Genomic DNA, 13,815 nt, shown 5'->3' on the forward strand with positions numbered 1-13,815 from the left:
TAATAAATAATGTGTGGTCTGACGCTGACCTATTAAAACCAAACTTTGACATCACATCAAACAACTTTTGAAACCATGCACGAGGACATTGCTTTAGACCATATGTCGCCTTTCTTAATCTGCACACCTTCTGACACTCCCCCTCAACCTCGAACGCAGGAGGTTGTTGCATGTATATTGTCTCAGACAGATCCCCATATAGGAATGCATTTTTCACATCTAGTTGACACAAACTCCATCCATGGTGAACAACTACTGAGAGAACAAGACGGATGGTGCTCATCCGTGCGATGAGAGAAAATGTCTCAAAGAAATCAACACCATATGTCTGAGTATAACCTTTTGCTATTAACCTGGCCTTGTATCTTTCAATTGAACCATCTAAGTTGTACTTAATCGTATATACCCATTTGCATCCAACAATGTCCGCATCCAATGGGGGATCAATAAAGTCCCATGTCTGTTGAGACAGTAAAACATTCATTTCATCTTGCATAGCCTGCTTCCACCTGCTATCGAGTACTGCCTTTTGATAACTCGGAGGAATAGTTTCGGCAGATAAGGCTGAAATAAATGCTTTCATCTGATTACCAATTTTGACATCTGACACAAACTGAGACATAGGATATAAGGTACATTGTCGTGTTTCCTTTCGTAGAGCGATTGGCCTGTTATCATCAACATGAATGTCATTGCTATCAGGAGCACTTACCTCAGAATAAGAAAAAGATGGAGACACTGGAGGAGGTGGAGCTCTACGCATATACATCAGTGGAGGATTGTGAAACCATGAGGTAGGTGGAGTTGAAGGTGGAGTTGGATTCGGTAATGGGGGCACCGATTCCAAAGGAAAAGGAGGGACAAGAAGAGGAAATAATATGGAAGAGACTCCAGGAAGGATACATCCGCACTGACATACTCCCGACGGGAAATCGGATCATAACATCGATACCCTTTTTGATTTTTTGGATAGCCTATAAACATACACTTAGTGGCTAATTTATCACGGTCAGGTCTGAGTCTGTGCACAAAACAAACACACCCAAATACCTTGGGCAAAAGAGAGAAGAGAGGTACATTAGGATTATAGGATTTGCAAAGGAATTTGGTCTTCCACGGATGATGAAGGCATGCGGTTGATCAAATAACAAGCTGTGATAACCGCATCACCCCAATATGAAGCATGAACATTGGATTGAATCATAAGAGTGTGGGCTTCATCAAGGAGATGCCTGTGTTTTCGCTTAGCCACCCCATTTTGTTGGGAAGTATAGACACAAGTGGTTTGAGGTTGAATGCCATGGTCTCGATAAAATTGCAACAATGCTTTGGTTTTAAACTCAAGGGCATTATCAGTGCGGATAATCTTGACAACAAATTCAAACTGAGTTTTTATTTCAATAACTAATGATTTGAGGATACTAGGAACTTCAGATCTTTCTTTTATTAAGAACACCCAAGACAATTTAGAAAATTCATCGACGATAACAAGAAAATAATGACATTGGGTCCTGGTAGGAATCTTACTAGGACCCCATACATCCGCATGAAGAAGTTCAAAGACCTTATGACTGGACTGACTCTGACTAGAAGGAAACAAACTCCGATGATGCTTGCCCAACTGACATGCTTCACACTGGAATGATGTAGTAAACGGAATTTGAGGAATGACAGGACGAAACTTCGACAATGAAGGATGTTCGAGACGACGATGCCACTGAACAGGACTCGAGGAAGAATCAACTGCAACATAAATGTTTCCCACAGGGTGATGTAGATAGTAGACTTCATTTTCTTCATAGCCTCCACCAATCTTCTTCCCTGTCAGCAAATCCTGAAAATGACAACACATATCATCAAATATCACTCTCCAATTTAGCTCTTTTGTAAGGCAACTCACTCAGAGTAAACTTTGAGAAAATGGAGTATGAAGGACATTTTTCAACTGCAAGGAAGAGCATATAGAGACATTTCCCTGACCGATAACTAGGGAGGAACTCCCATCAGCTAATGAGACTCCCCGATGTGCAGTAATAGCCTTTAGATCTGGAATTTTTTGAGAGTTTCCACATAGATGTCTAGATGCCTCAAAGTCAATAATCCACTTACTATCATGGGGAAAAAGATGGTCTCCAGTAGAGTAGGCCACACCAGCAACAGGAGAAGAGAAACTTGAAGGACGATGAGAAACCAACTCCTCATATTCTGCACGGCTAAGAGTGATAGATTCACTAGGAGAATTGGTTTCATGCTCCACCTCTAGTTTTATAGCATTAGCTTTTGGAACATTTGGCTTCAATCGTGAAAATGCAGGCCGTCCATGTTTATCCCAACAACGATCTTCTAAATGTCCTGATTTTCCACAATAGGTACATTGGAGTTTACCTCTACCTCCCATACCTCTTCCACGACCTCTGCCTCTAATATTCATAGTATTTCCTCATCCATAACTAGATGAAACAACTAAAGCAGGTGACTGAGATGCAGGTTGAGATTGTGGAAGAGAGATGACAAGTCTACTCAATCGATTGTATGCATCAACAAGAGTAGGAACATCAGACCCGATCAACATTTGAACATTTGCAACTGAGAACTCTGACGATAGGCCTGTGAGGAACCGTTCTTGATGATCCTTTTGTTTTGAGCAAGGTTTTAAAACTCACCGAGTCAACGGCTCGGCCCTCCAGCGAGTCAACCCGGCAAGGCAAACTCGGTTTGCCAAGACTCGGGCTTGACTCGGCCTGACTCGGGCGAGTTCTGGGATGTTTGAAATTTGCTTTTTGAGTTTCAAATTACAGTTTCGAAATATATAAGTACATATATTTTAACAAGGGTTACCCCCAGATTTTGTATAAAAAAAATATAAAAATCATTTAAAGATAAAAAATCATTTAAATCCATAGAATAAAATCGCCATGCTGTTGGAACTGCTGTTCACCCGGAGCTATCAACTTATTCTAGCAAAATATTTTAAAGAAATGATTCTCACTATATATAGAGGGTCAAATGTGCCTATAGGAAGTCACATTTAGGTTTCATCATCCATTTGCTATGTGAACACGCATTGTACAGATTCAAATATTAGTAGTCTTTTTATAGTTGTGCAATTAATATATTTCCTGCATAGTTTTCATACATGAGAAAATTGCTTATTTATGTTGATATTGGGCATTATGTAAACTTTCAATATGCACATATATCCCTAATTTACATTTATGGATTTGTTAGAGAGGGAATTGAAACTTTTAAAACAAGCTAGCATATATGATTGACCATTTTAGGAACCGTAGGTAGTAGCTGACTGAACTCATGGTGACCACATCCTCTAATTCAAGTCATGAATTAGTCAAAGTGCTTGTATAGATATCAAATTCAAGCAAACCTCTATAGCTCTTTGCAATTGTTTTTATATTCTTACATACATTTGGACAATAGTGCCGTGTTGATTACAGTTATGGCAAAGAAATAAAAAACTAGAATTGCCTCCTTGCCTATTCCTTTGCTATTCAAAGTACATTTCCAGAATGTGGCTAAGAAATAGACTTAATGATTATCCACTCCATTGATATTCCATGATGTGCCTTATGTAGAGGTTATAAAATGAATATCATTATATCAGGGCACATATTTGTCCATATCTCCTTGCTGCATGCCATATTAAGTCATTCTGCAAACCTTTATATGTTTAAATGACAATTTATATATTGTTTTTCTTTTAAAATCAAAAGTTAACAAAACCCGGTCCGAGTCACCGAGTTGACCCGCCGAGTCACAAATCAATAAAGAACGAGTCGAGTCCCGAGTCACGGGTTTTAAAGCCTTGGTTTTGAGCAACACAGAGGCCTATGAGCATTCAGCCTTTCAAAGGCAGCCTTAACAGAGGCATAGTATTGGGCCAAGGATTGATCACCTGGCGAGGAAATGACTCAATCAGGCGTCGTCGGAGGTATCTGCCGAACATAGAGAAAATCTGTAAACAACCATACCACCCGCCTAACTGCCTGAGTTCCCTCAAATCATGCCAAGATTCATTTGGGGTTGGAACTCACGACCCCCTTCCTCCCCCAAAACAAGGTGTCGCGCATCCACCGCTCCTGCCAGACTGACAGAGCCCAGCTGGCTTTCCCGAAAAGGAGGATCAGGCAGATCCCTGCCAAATATCTCTAAAGCCCTATATGACAGAAGGACCCAAACCTGGGCCTTCAGCTCGGCGCAGGACTCCACCTACCGTATGGGACACCACCTGGGTTTTGAATCTGCAAAGTCCCACCACAAGGAGACGTGCACAGATAGCTCCTACCAACCAAGATGAGCCCCTGTGGGTTTCCCCGACAAGGGGGATCAGGTAGGGGCCCCTGCCTGTTGGCTGAAACATATGGGAAAAAAGGCGGCAAGGGCCTCCGGCCTCCTGACGACCCTCGGCAAGCCCCCAAAAGGAGGGAAAAGAAAAGGGGAAAGGCACGACAGGGGCCTCCGGTCTCCTGCCGACCTCCCTGCGAACATAGAGAGGGGGAGAGGAGCTGGACACGGCTGGGGGAGCCGTCAGCCTCCTGCCGGTCTCCTAGCAAACGCGGTGAGACAAAAAAGGGGAGAGAGGCGCAACAGGGGGGGGGGGGCATCGACTCCCTGCCGGCCTCCCGGCAACCCTAAGAGCCGCCAAAGGGAGAGAAGAGAGGGAGAAGAAGGAAGGACGACATACCTGGAATCGGCCGGTGTCGTCGGCCGACATGGTTGGTGCTGCTGCACTAAGGAAGAAGAACGAGAGAGGGGGGGGGGGGGGGGAAGAGGTAAGAGGCTGCGTGATGCCTCTCCTGCCCCCCCCCCCCCCCCCCCCCCCCCCCCCCTTGCGATTTCTTTTAAAAGGGAGAGGGTCGGGCGGTTACAGGGTTTACTTAAAACCCTACCGGGTTACGGATCCGGGTCGGGTCCAACCCGGGTCTGAGTGCTTTTAAAAGAATTTTTGTTTTATTTAAAACACGAGTTTTACATCCTACCCTCTTAAAAGAATTTCGTTCGCGAAATTAGAACGTACCAAATAAATGTGGGTAGTGTTGACGCATATCCGCCTTAGGTTCCAAGTGCATTCTTCCAACCCGTGATGCTGCCAACAAACTTTAACGAACGAGATTGTCCTATTACGTAGCGCCTTTTCTTAACGATCTACAATCTCCATTGGCTTTTCTTCAGTAGTCAAGTCAGGTTGTACCTCGATCGCCTCATAGTGAATCACATGTGAGGGGTCAGGTACGTACTTTCTCAACATCGAGACATGAAACACATCGTGAATCTGTGAAAACTGAGGAGGAAGTGCTACCCGGTATGCAGTCTCTTCGACTCGTCCAAGGACTTCGAAGGGTCCAACATACCTAGGACTCAACTTTCTCTTCTTTCCAAACCGAAAAACACTCCTCGTAGACAATACCCGAATAAACACGTGGTTGCCTACCTAAAAACTGAGCTCTCTACGCCGCTGATCGGCATAGCTCTTCTGCCTACTTTGCGCCACAATCAACCTTTGTCGGATTAAATGCACTCGATCCATATAGTGCTGGATGATTTATGGAGACTTCACTGCTCTCACCCCGACTTCATCCCAGCACACGGGAGATCTACATGGCCGACCGTACAGAGCTTCATATGGTGCCATACCAATACTAGCATGAAAGCTATTGTTGTATGAAAACTCTGCAAGCTTCACATGTTTGTCCCAATCGTCTGCCCAAACTAAAGCACATGCTCTCAGCATATCCTCGAGTGTTTGGATCGTACGCTCCGACTGTCCGTCCGTCTGTGGATGGAAAGCGGTACTTAACTTCAAGGTAGTGCCAAGAGCCTTCTGAAGCTGGCGCCAAAATCGAGATGTGAACCTCAGATCTCGATCTGACACTATCGAACAAGGCACGCCATGAAGTCTAACAATCTCATCCACGCATGAACTTGGTCGCCCTCGCCTTTTCGTTGGCGAACAAGTTCAGACAGTACCTCTTTAGACTCCGAAACTTGGTGGCATAGTTCACCAGGCTCATGTTCCCCTGAGCAAGATCCAAGAACCACTGCTGCATCTGCTCCTGGGCGTAAGAAGGGAAATAGGTGTCTAGGAACTCCTCCCTAAACCCATCCCATGGGATCACCTCCATATCCACGTACTTCACCCTTCGCAGAGTGTCCCACCACTTTTTGGCATCGGCCTTCAGACGATACGTGCCAAACAATGTCTTCCTGTCTTCGGGGATAGGTAGGACGTCGAACGCCCGTTCAATCTCCTCGACCTAGCTCTCTGCAGCCTCTGGGTTGGCCTTGCCTGAAAAGGGCGGTGTGTCCATCTTCAAGAATCTCTTAAAAGTCACTCCCCTAGAGTTCGAAACCATCTCGACCTGAGGTTCTCGGGCTGCTGCTTGCGCAGACTGTGCCTCCTGTAAGACCTGGGACGCGTGCATCGCCTGCGCCGTCATAGCCTCAGTCAGGGTGTGGATAACACCCATCATGAAGTCCCTCTGTTCCTGCCAGTTCGCAGGAGCACTGACGAAAGACGAAGCACCACGACGTTCGTATATTTACAACGTACAAAATTTAGACTTCTTTTGTTTTTCGATTATACCCCCTTGGGGTTGATCCCGTAAAGATACTTTTAGAAAGTCACATAAGATTACTAGTGTATTCTATGATGAAGTTTACCCATGGATACAAGCAATCATATAAAATGTTACTGCTTAAATGAAAGTATTTCAATAACCTTACCAGTGAAGAAGACTGCTTTGGAGGACGAGGCACAATTTGTTGATGCTTCAGGACAGGGCTCACGTACCAAAAATAAAAAATTTAACACTAAAAGGATGATAAAAGTGTAAGTCTTTGTCGTGACTTTGATAACAAACCTGTAACGACCCAACTCATACCTCTTGAAAATGCAGATTTTTTTTTCAATGCGGAAAACTTCCCAGAGACCCGGGGTCCTTACAGTTCTAATTCTAACTGGATAGCCAAACACCACAAAGGAACTTACAATCATCATCCATAAGAACCAAAACAAACCTCTTTATTTATGAACTAAAAATCAATTCCAGAGACAACGTTCTACTCAACAAAAACTAAAGTAGCAACTGACTAAAACAAAAGAACTGAAAACAACAATAGAACTAAAAGACAAAAAGAAAGAGCCACTCTGTCCACAAGTGAAGCTGTCAAGAACCAAGTGTGACTCTCGTGCCCTCCAAGTAGCTGCTGACTTCACTGATAATCTATTCTTATGAAAAACCAATAAAGTAGGGTGTTAGAATCGAAATCCTGAGCACAATTACTTCTTAGTGAAACAGGTGAGACAAAGGGTTAAGATAAACTATCATGCAACATTTGAGGAAAATGCACATATGAAAATCTATAGCATTTAAGAAAATTTTCATGCAATAGTTATAAGTGCTAAGCATGCAAAAACCTTAAACCAGTAGCAAATCACAGACCCTTAACATGCAATAGGAAGTAAACATCACATACTCACCATCATGAAATAATTGATGGAACAATTAACATATGCATGATCTAATGCATAATAGAAAAATGCATGAATCATTTTATTATCTTTCATTTAAGTTTTTTTTTTCCATATGCATGCCCTATTAAATGCATACATCTTTAAGTTTCTCTTTTTAATTATCGTTGCCCGCGGATACACCAAACGGGTACAATCCCCGATGTTAAGTTAGGTTCCCAAGGTAGCTTAACACATAATTTGTATTTTATTATTGGATTCCAAACTTAGCCCTCGACCGAATCACCTTCGGAACATTAGAGCTCCACATCTAATGTCGGGGACACAAAGGACACCTCACGCCCACAAGTGTCACTTTTTTGGTACCAAAACAACAACTGTGTCAAACACACCACCCCCAGGTAAAGTGACAGACTCTTCCTAAAACCGTGGCCATGAGAAGAAACCTCAATATCGGGTTCACGGGACAAAATAAAGCACACAAAGTTTTTGTATCCTCAGAGTCTCCCCAAGATCGGATCTTTAAAATCTCCATTCTCCAGATAGGAGATCCCAGAACGTATATTACACTGTTCTTAATTATTATATTTTATTAAAAGTCAATTCTTTAAGTTTTGCAACACCATATGCAAAAGTAAAGGTAAAAGCTCGCATCCACTCCTGCGAGGACCCTTACGGGATTCCAGCCCACGAGGACAACAAGAACAATGTAATAGTGTGTAATACCAACTTGTGTGGTTTAAGCGATGCAATTAAATACACATGAAAAGCAACCAAGCTCACGACTCTCCAGGCCGGTGATGGTCCATTTAGGCCATCGAATGCATCACATATCAAAACCAAAGTAATATGTTATTTATAACACCAGACTAATGTGCCAAATGCACGTGCAAAACAAAGCCAATCATAAGCATGTAATTTCTCAAATCCCATGCCTCTTTGTCATGTGTATTTCTTGTATCCATATACACGTATCCGTGCCAATGCATATTCCTTTGAGTGCGTGTGCACGTGACTGAACCCCTCCATTATGCATGTGCGCATTAAATGAAACATCAGTCACATAATATTTGCATGACCACATAATTTTCATGATTTGTTGCATAACCATAACACTGCATATGTCAAATTAAAATTCTGCACTTAATTACGTATGACCACCTCAAGACATATGAATATTACTTTTAACACTCTCCCTCAAGCTGGAGCATATGTATCTATCATGCTCAGCTTGTTGCAATATCTTGAGAAGCATGCTCAGCTTGTTGCAATATCTTGAGAAACCTGCACCTGCGAGAGGCTTGGTGAAGACGTCTGGTCTTCAGACGTCACATGACTAGTAGAAATATGCCCCACCTACACTAAGTCACGTATATAGTGACAATCAACTTCAATGTGTTTAGTTCTCTCATGAAAAACAGGATTGTTAGCTATATAGGTAGCTGCTCGATTATCACACATCATCAACATTGGGGATGAAATCAACACTTTTTGATCTTTTAGAATGGACCTAACCCACATCATTTCAGCAGCAGTTTGAGCCATAGCTCTATATTCTGATTCAGCACTAGAACAAGCTACCATAGTTTGTTTCTTACTTCTCCAAGTAATTAAGTTTCCTCCGACAAACACGCAGAACCCTGTGGTGGACTTTCTATCATCGATGGCCCCTGCATAGTCTGCATTTGATTCACGGCAAAAACAATATTTGGATGAGTAAACGTAAGATATTGTAGCATTCCAACTATGCTTCTAAATTGTGTGGGGTCATGGCATAGTTCTCCTTTATTTGCTTCCAATCTCTGATGAATAGGAATTGTAGTTGCAGTCGGTTTACAATCCTTCATAATCCTTCATGCCCGTTTTACTTAAGAGATCCATCATGTATTTGTGCTGAGAATAAGAGAATCATCCTGCTGATCTACCTCTATTCCAAGAAAATATTTTAATAGACCAAGATCTTTCATCTTGAACTTTTTATTTAAGAATCTCTTCACTTCTTCAACATGTTCACAACTACCGGTAACAATTATATCATCAACATAAATGAGTAGCACATAATAAGATTACTACCTTTGTAAATAAAGAGTGAATGATCTATTGGGGACCGGGTAAAACCATAACTTTGAATTGCAACTAGGGATCGCAGTGGACTAGGGCGGGGGCGGAGGACAAGGTCTCCACCCCACCCTGTCTCAAAATTTTGCCTTCCATCCCTGCACAGGTTTTGATTTGAACCTCCATCCCCTCCTCATGTCCTCCATCCCCGGTCCAAATGGGGTGAGGCGAGGCGGGGCCTCGTTTTCTCTTAGTCCATTGCCATCCCTAAAGAAGGGTTGGGGACAAGGTGGGGATCGGGACAGGGACACGGCGGGGCGGGGAAAAGCGTAAGTCCATCCCCGCACGAGTTTTGATTTTAACGTCCATCCCCGTTTTATGTCCTCCATCCTTGGTCCAAACGGGGCAAGGCAGGGCGGAGCCCCGTTTTCCCCCGCTCCACTGCCATCCCTAATCGCAACCGAGAAACTCTCAAACCAAGTTCTCAAAGCTTGCTTTAACCCATAATTGACTCTCTTTAACTTGCAAACATAAGCCTTTGGATCATCCTCCCTATATACCGGTGGTTGCTACATGCTGTTGTTCATCAGTGTAAATAGATTGCCATCTAGCCAGGGCTGATATACTTCGGCGTTGCTCATGTTCTGCAAAACATGTTGACTGCACTGACCATTAGAAAAATTGCACTCATCAAATACAACATTCTTAGATGTCTTAATTTTTCCTGACTTGGGATCATAACACCTATACCCTTTGTAATCATCAACATATCTAACAAAACGACAAACATGGGCTTTATCCTGAAAATTTTTTCTCAACTGGTTGTCCACATGAATATAACATACACAACCAAAAGTCCTTAACTCATCGTAATTTGGATGCTTCCCGGACAACATAAAATATGGAGAATTATTCTACAAAAGTTTCATGGGCAATTTGTTTATAATATAAACAATTGTATGAAATGCCTTAGTCCATAGTTTTATGGGAATTTTACTTTCATGAATCATGAACATTGCACTCTCCATAATACAACGATACTTCCTTTTAGTAATGCCATTTTGTTGAGGTGTTTGCGGGCATGAAACTCTTCGAATAATTTCATTATTATGTAAAAATGCAATAAATTCTATTGACGAATATTCACCATCACCATCACATTGGAAATTTAGAATATGTAATGAAAATTGAGTATGAACATAGGCACAAAAATTCTTAAGCGCATCAAAAACTTCAGATTTGTACTTCAAGAAAAATATCCAAGAGTAACGAGAGTAGTCATCAATAAACGAAACATAATATTGACTATCAGAATATGAGAGAAGTGGAGATGGTCCTCATACATCAGAATGAATAATGTCAAAAGGTCTACGAGCATGATTTTTACAAACTTGACAACTAGGATACAAACTATCACGAGATTCTTCACTCAAGACAGATTTGGGCAACAATTTATTTTGAGACTAATCTTATAATAAAAACTACATCACAATGACCTAACCTACTATGCCAAACATTTGACTGATCGGACTTTGAAATACTGAAGACACGCGTAGAGGACTCAGGCTTCGAGTTACTATCCAAAGTAGCTTGTGCAACCAAGGGATCTTCTCTGAAGACGTACATGTTGCCATACCTTTCTCTTTCAGCGAACGTCTTCCTCGTTTGAAGGTCCTTAAAATACACAGAAGATGAAGTAAATTCAACATATTAATTTGTATCATTGACAAGTTTAGAAACAATGACTATATTTTTTTTGCTATTGGGAGAACACAATACATCAGACAACTGGATGGAATGAGATTTGGACAAAGGAATGAGGATATCTTCGAAATGTGTGATAGGGTGGCGTCTGCCATCTTCAGTAATAATGATATTTTTACCAGAATAAGGAATCAGTTTAGAGAATTTACCTGCGTCACTTGTGATGTGGTTGGCGGCTCCTGAATCAATGTACCAAACACCTTGATCATTTTGTTTGAAGCTCAGTTCAGAAAGTGCAGCCAACAAAAGATCCTTGTCAGGACCACTTTGCTGTTTTGCTCTTGATCTCTAGACGCAAGCTTACCTCTAGCTTCAAGATTATATCTCAGATCATCTTTGAACCAACACTGCTTTTATATGACCCTTCTTCTTGCAAATATAGCATATAGAAATGTTGTTATTAGAAGTACCTCTTCCTCCTAAAGGATTATTAGTAGGAAGAATTCCTTGTCCTCCCTAATTATAACCTCTGCCTTTGCCACGTCTTCCTTCACATCCACGACCTGAAAAAGATCCTGTAAACAATATATCATGTGAGTTGGCTTCAACTTTCTTTGTATTTGACATTCCCTTTAATGGCATCTCATAGTTAAGAAGTTTGGCCTTCAGATCATCAAAATCAGAAACAGTTTCAGCATATTGCAGAGTAGTGGACAACATGTGAAACTCGGTTCCCATACCGACTAGAGCTTGTTGAATTTTGTCTTTCTTAGATATTTGGCATCCAATTAATGCTAACTGATCCGTGATGGACCTGTTTTTATTGAAATACTCCATAATAGACATGGATGCTTCCTTTTTCAACATCTAGAACTCTCTTTTCAGATACATAATCTTGGCCTCTGAAATGACAGTGCAATCATCTGGTATTCCCACTAATACCTCCTGCGATAAAGTGGAAGTAATGTAGGCAACTAAAGCATGATCCTTTTTCATTCAGTTGATGAAATCTGGATTACAAACGGTCTTCATTGTGGTGACAACCCCTTTGTCATCTTTATCTTTCTGCATAAGAAACTCAGGTGGAGAAACTATTCATCTAGGTGACCAACAAGATCTTGACTCCTAATAAAAGGGACAATCTGTCTTTTTCAGGTAAGATAGTCGGAATTATTTAATATTTCAGAAATCAATTGACTCCTAATAAAGAACTTGAATCCATGAGGGATGAACTAAGTAACGATGCAGAAAGATTAAATCAAGACAACCAATAAGCAATAAGAGGCAATATCACTCAACAAAAGGGATTGCAGAAAATCGGCAACAATAGGAGGCAATAATCTGTCACTTTTTTTTTTGCAGAATAAAATGTGAGGTTAACAATCAAAGATAATTGTCATGAATAAAATTTTAGCTACCCAATATATCAAGATCAACTTTGAATTTGATTTTTTCCTGATTATCACAAACCAAAAAAGTGAGATCTAGGGTGACATCAATCTAATTCTCAGGCTTGATGAATCAGATCTGACAAAGAAGGAATAAAATATAAAGAAAGATCAAAATAGTGACCCAAGCACCGTTCAACGAGAATCTATTTAAAAAACTTCAACCCAAGATTTCAAATGCAGATTTGATTTAAGAGGAAATAATAAGAGGAAAGAAATCAGATTTGAGGAAGGAAGAAGAAACAAGAAGAAACACAGATTTAAGGAAGGAATAGCAAGAAAAGGAGGGCACACATTTGAAGAAGAATAAAGAAAGCGGGAAGAAAAAGAGGATTAGAAGAATCAACTTTTACTTGGAGGAAGAAAAGATCAGATCTTAAAGTTCACCAAGATTTTCTAGCCTTGCTCCGGATCATGGCTCTGATACCATGTTAGATTTAGGGTTTCTAAATTCCCTGGAGAGAGAAAAGAGGACAATAAGGTTTTGGGCTGAACAGACACGATTCCCAATATGAGAAAATCGTGTTTCTCTTGTAACTATATATTAACTTTACAATTAAGATACATAATGACTAAAATACCCTCATTTCCATAAAATACAAAAGAGAATAATGAGGGGCATTTAAGGAAACACAACAATCACATTAGACGTGAACACAAGATGCATGTTGGGTGATCTGGATCTGACGTGATTTGGGTCTGGACCCTCATGTGTGAATCTGGACCTCACGCCAGTACTCCTGTCATGTTACTTCAGCTTGTAAGAGTAACTTTTTGTTGATTTTTTGTTTGTGCATGATACATTGTTTTCAAAATTCATGATACCATGTTTTCTTTGTATCAGGTTATCACTGATGATATGGGAATTGTTAAGCAGGTATTTCTATTTGGCATTATATATTACTTTTGTGATGCAATTTTTCTCTCTGTGAAGCATGCATTCAACTATGAATCAATTTGACAAATGAAAACCAAAAACTTGCTTCTGGATAATCGTTTTCACTGACTGAAAATTTGGATAGTAGAAATTTTAATATTTGGATGAATGTAGGAAAGGAACTTTGTTTCTTCTGACAGTATGCAGTCTAACTGGATAAGGTTTTTTCTCCTTTCAAATTT

General features: G+C 40.9%; 1 protein-coding gene across 3 annotated transcripts in view; it reads left to right on the top strand.

Annotated features, from left to right (window-relative positions):
• The window catches only part of LOC149821431 (peptidyl-prolyl cis-trans isomerase PASTICCINO1-like), a 172,885-nt gene that overhangs the window by 9,192 nt on the left and 149,878 nt on the right, over nt 1-13,815 (top strand). For all 3 annotated transcript variants that reach the window (XM_089983129.1, XM_089983130.1, XM_089983131.1), the window contains one exon: nt 13,541-13,573. In XM_089983129.1, the coding sequence (XP_089839255.1) occupies nt 13,541-13,573 (33 nt within the window). The remainder of the gene's footprint in view (nt 1-13,540; nt 13,574-13,815) is intronic.

The sequence above is a fragment of the Nuphar pumila genome, chromosome 12 (genome assembly GCF_984573655.1).
Source record: "Nuphar pumila chromosome 12, dmNupPumi1.hap1.1, whole genome shotgun sequence".
Classification (NCBI taxonomy): Eukaryota; Viridiplantae; Streptophyta; class Magnoliopsida; order Nymphaeales; family Nymphaeaceae; genus Nuphar; species Nuphar pumila.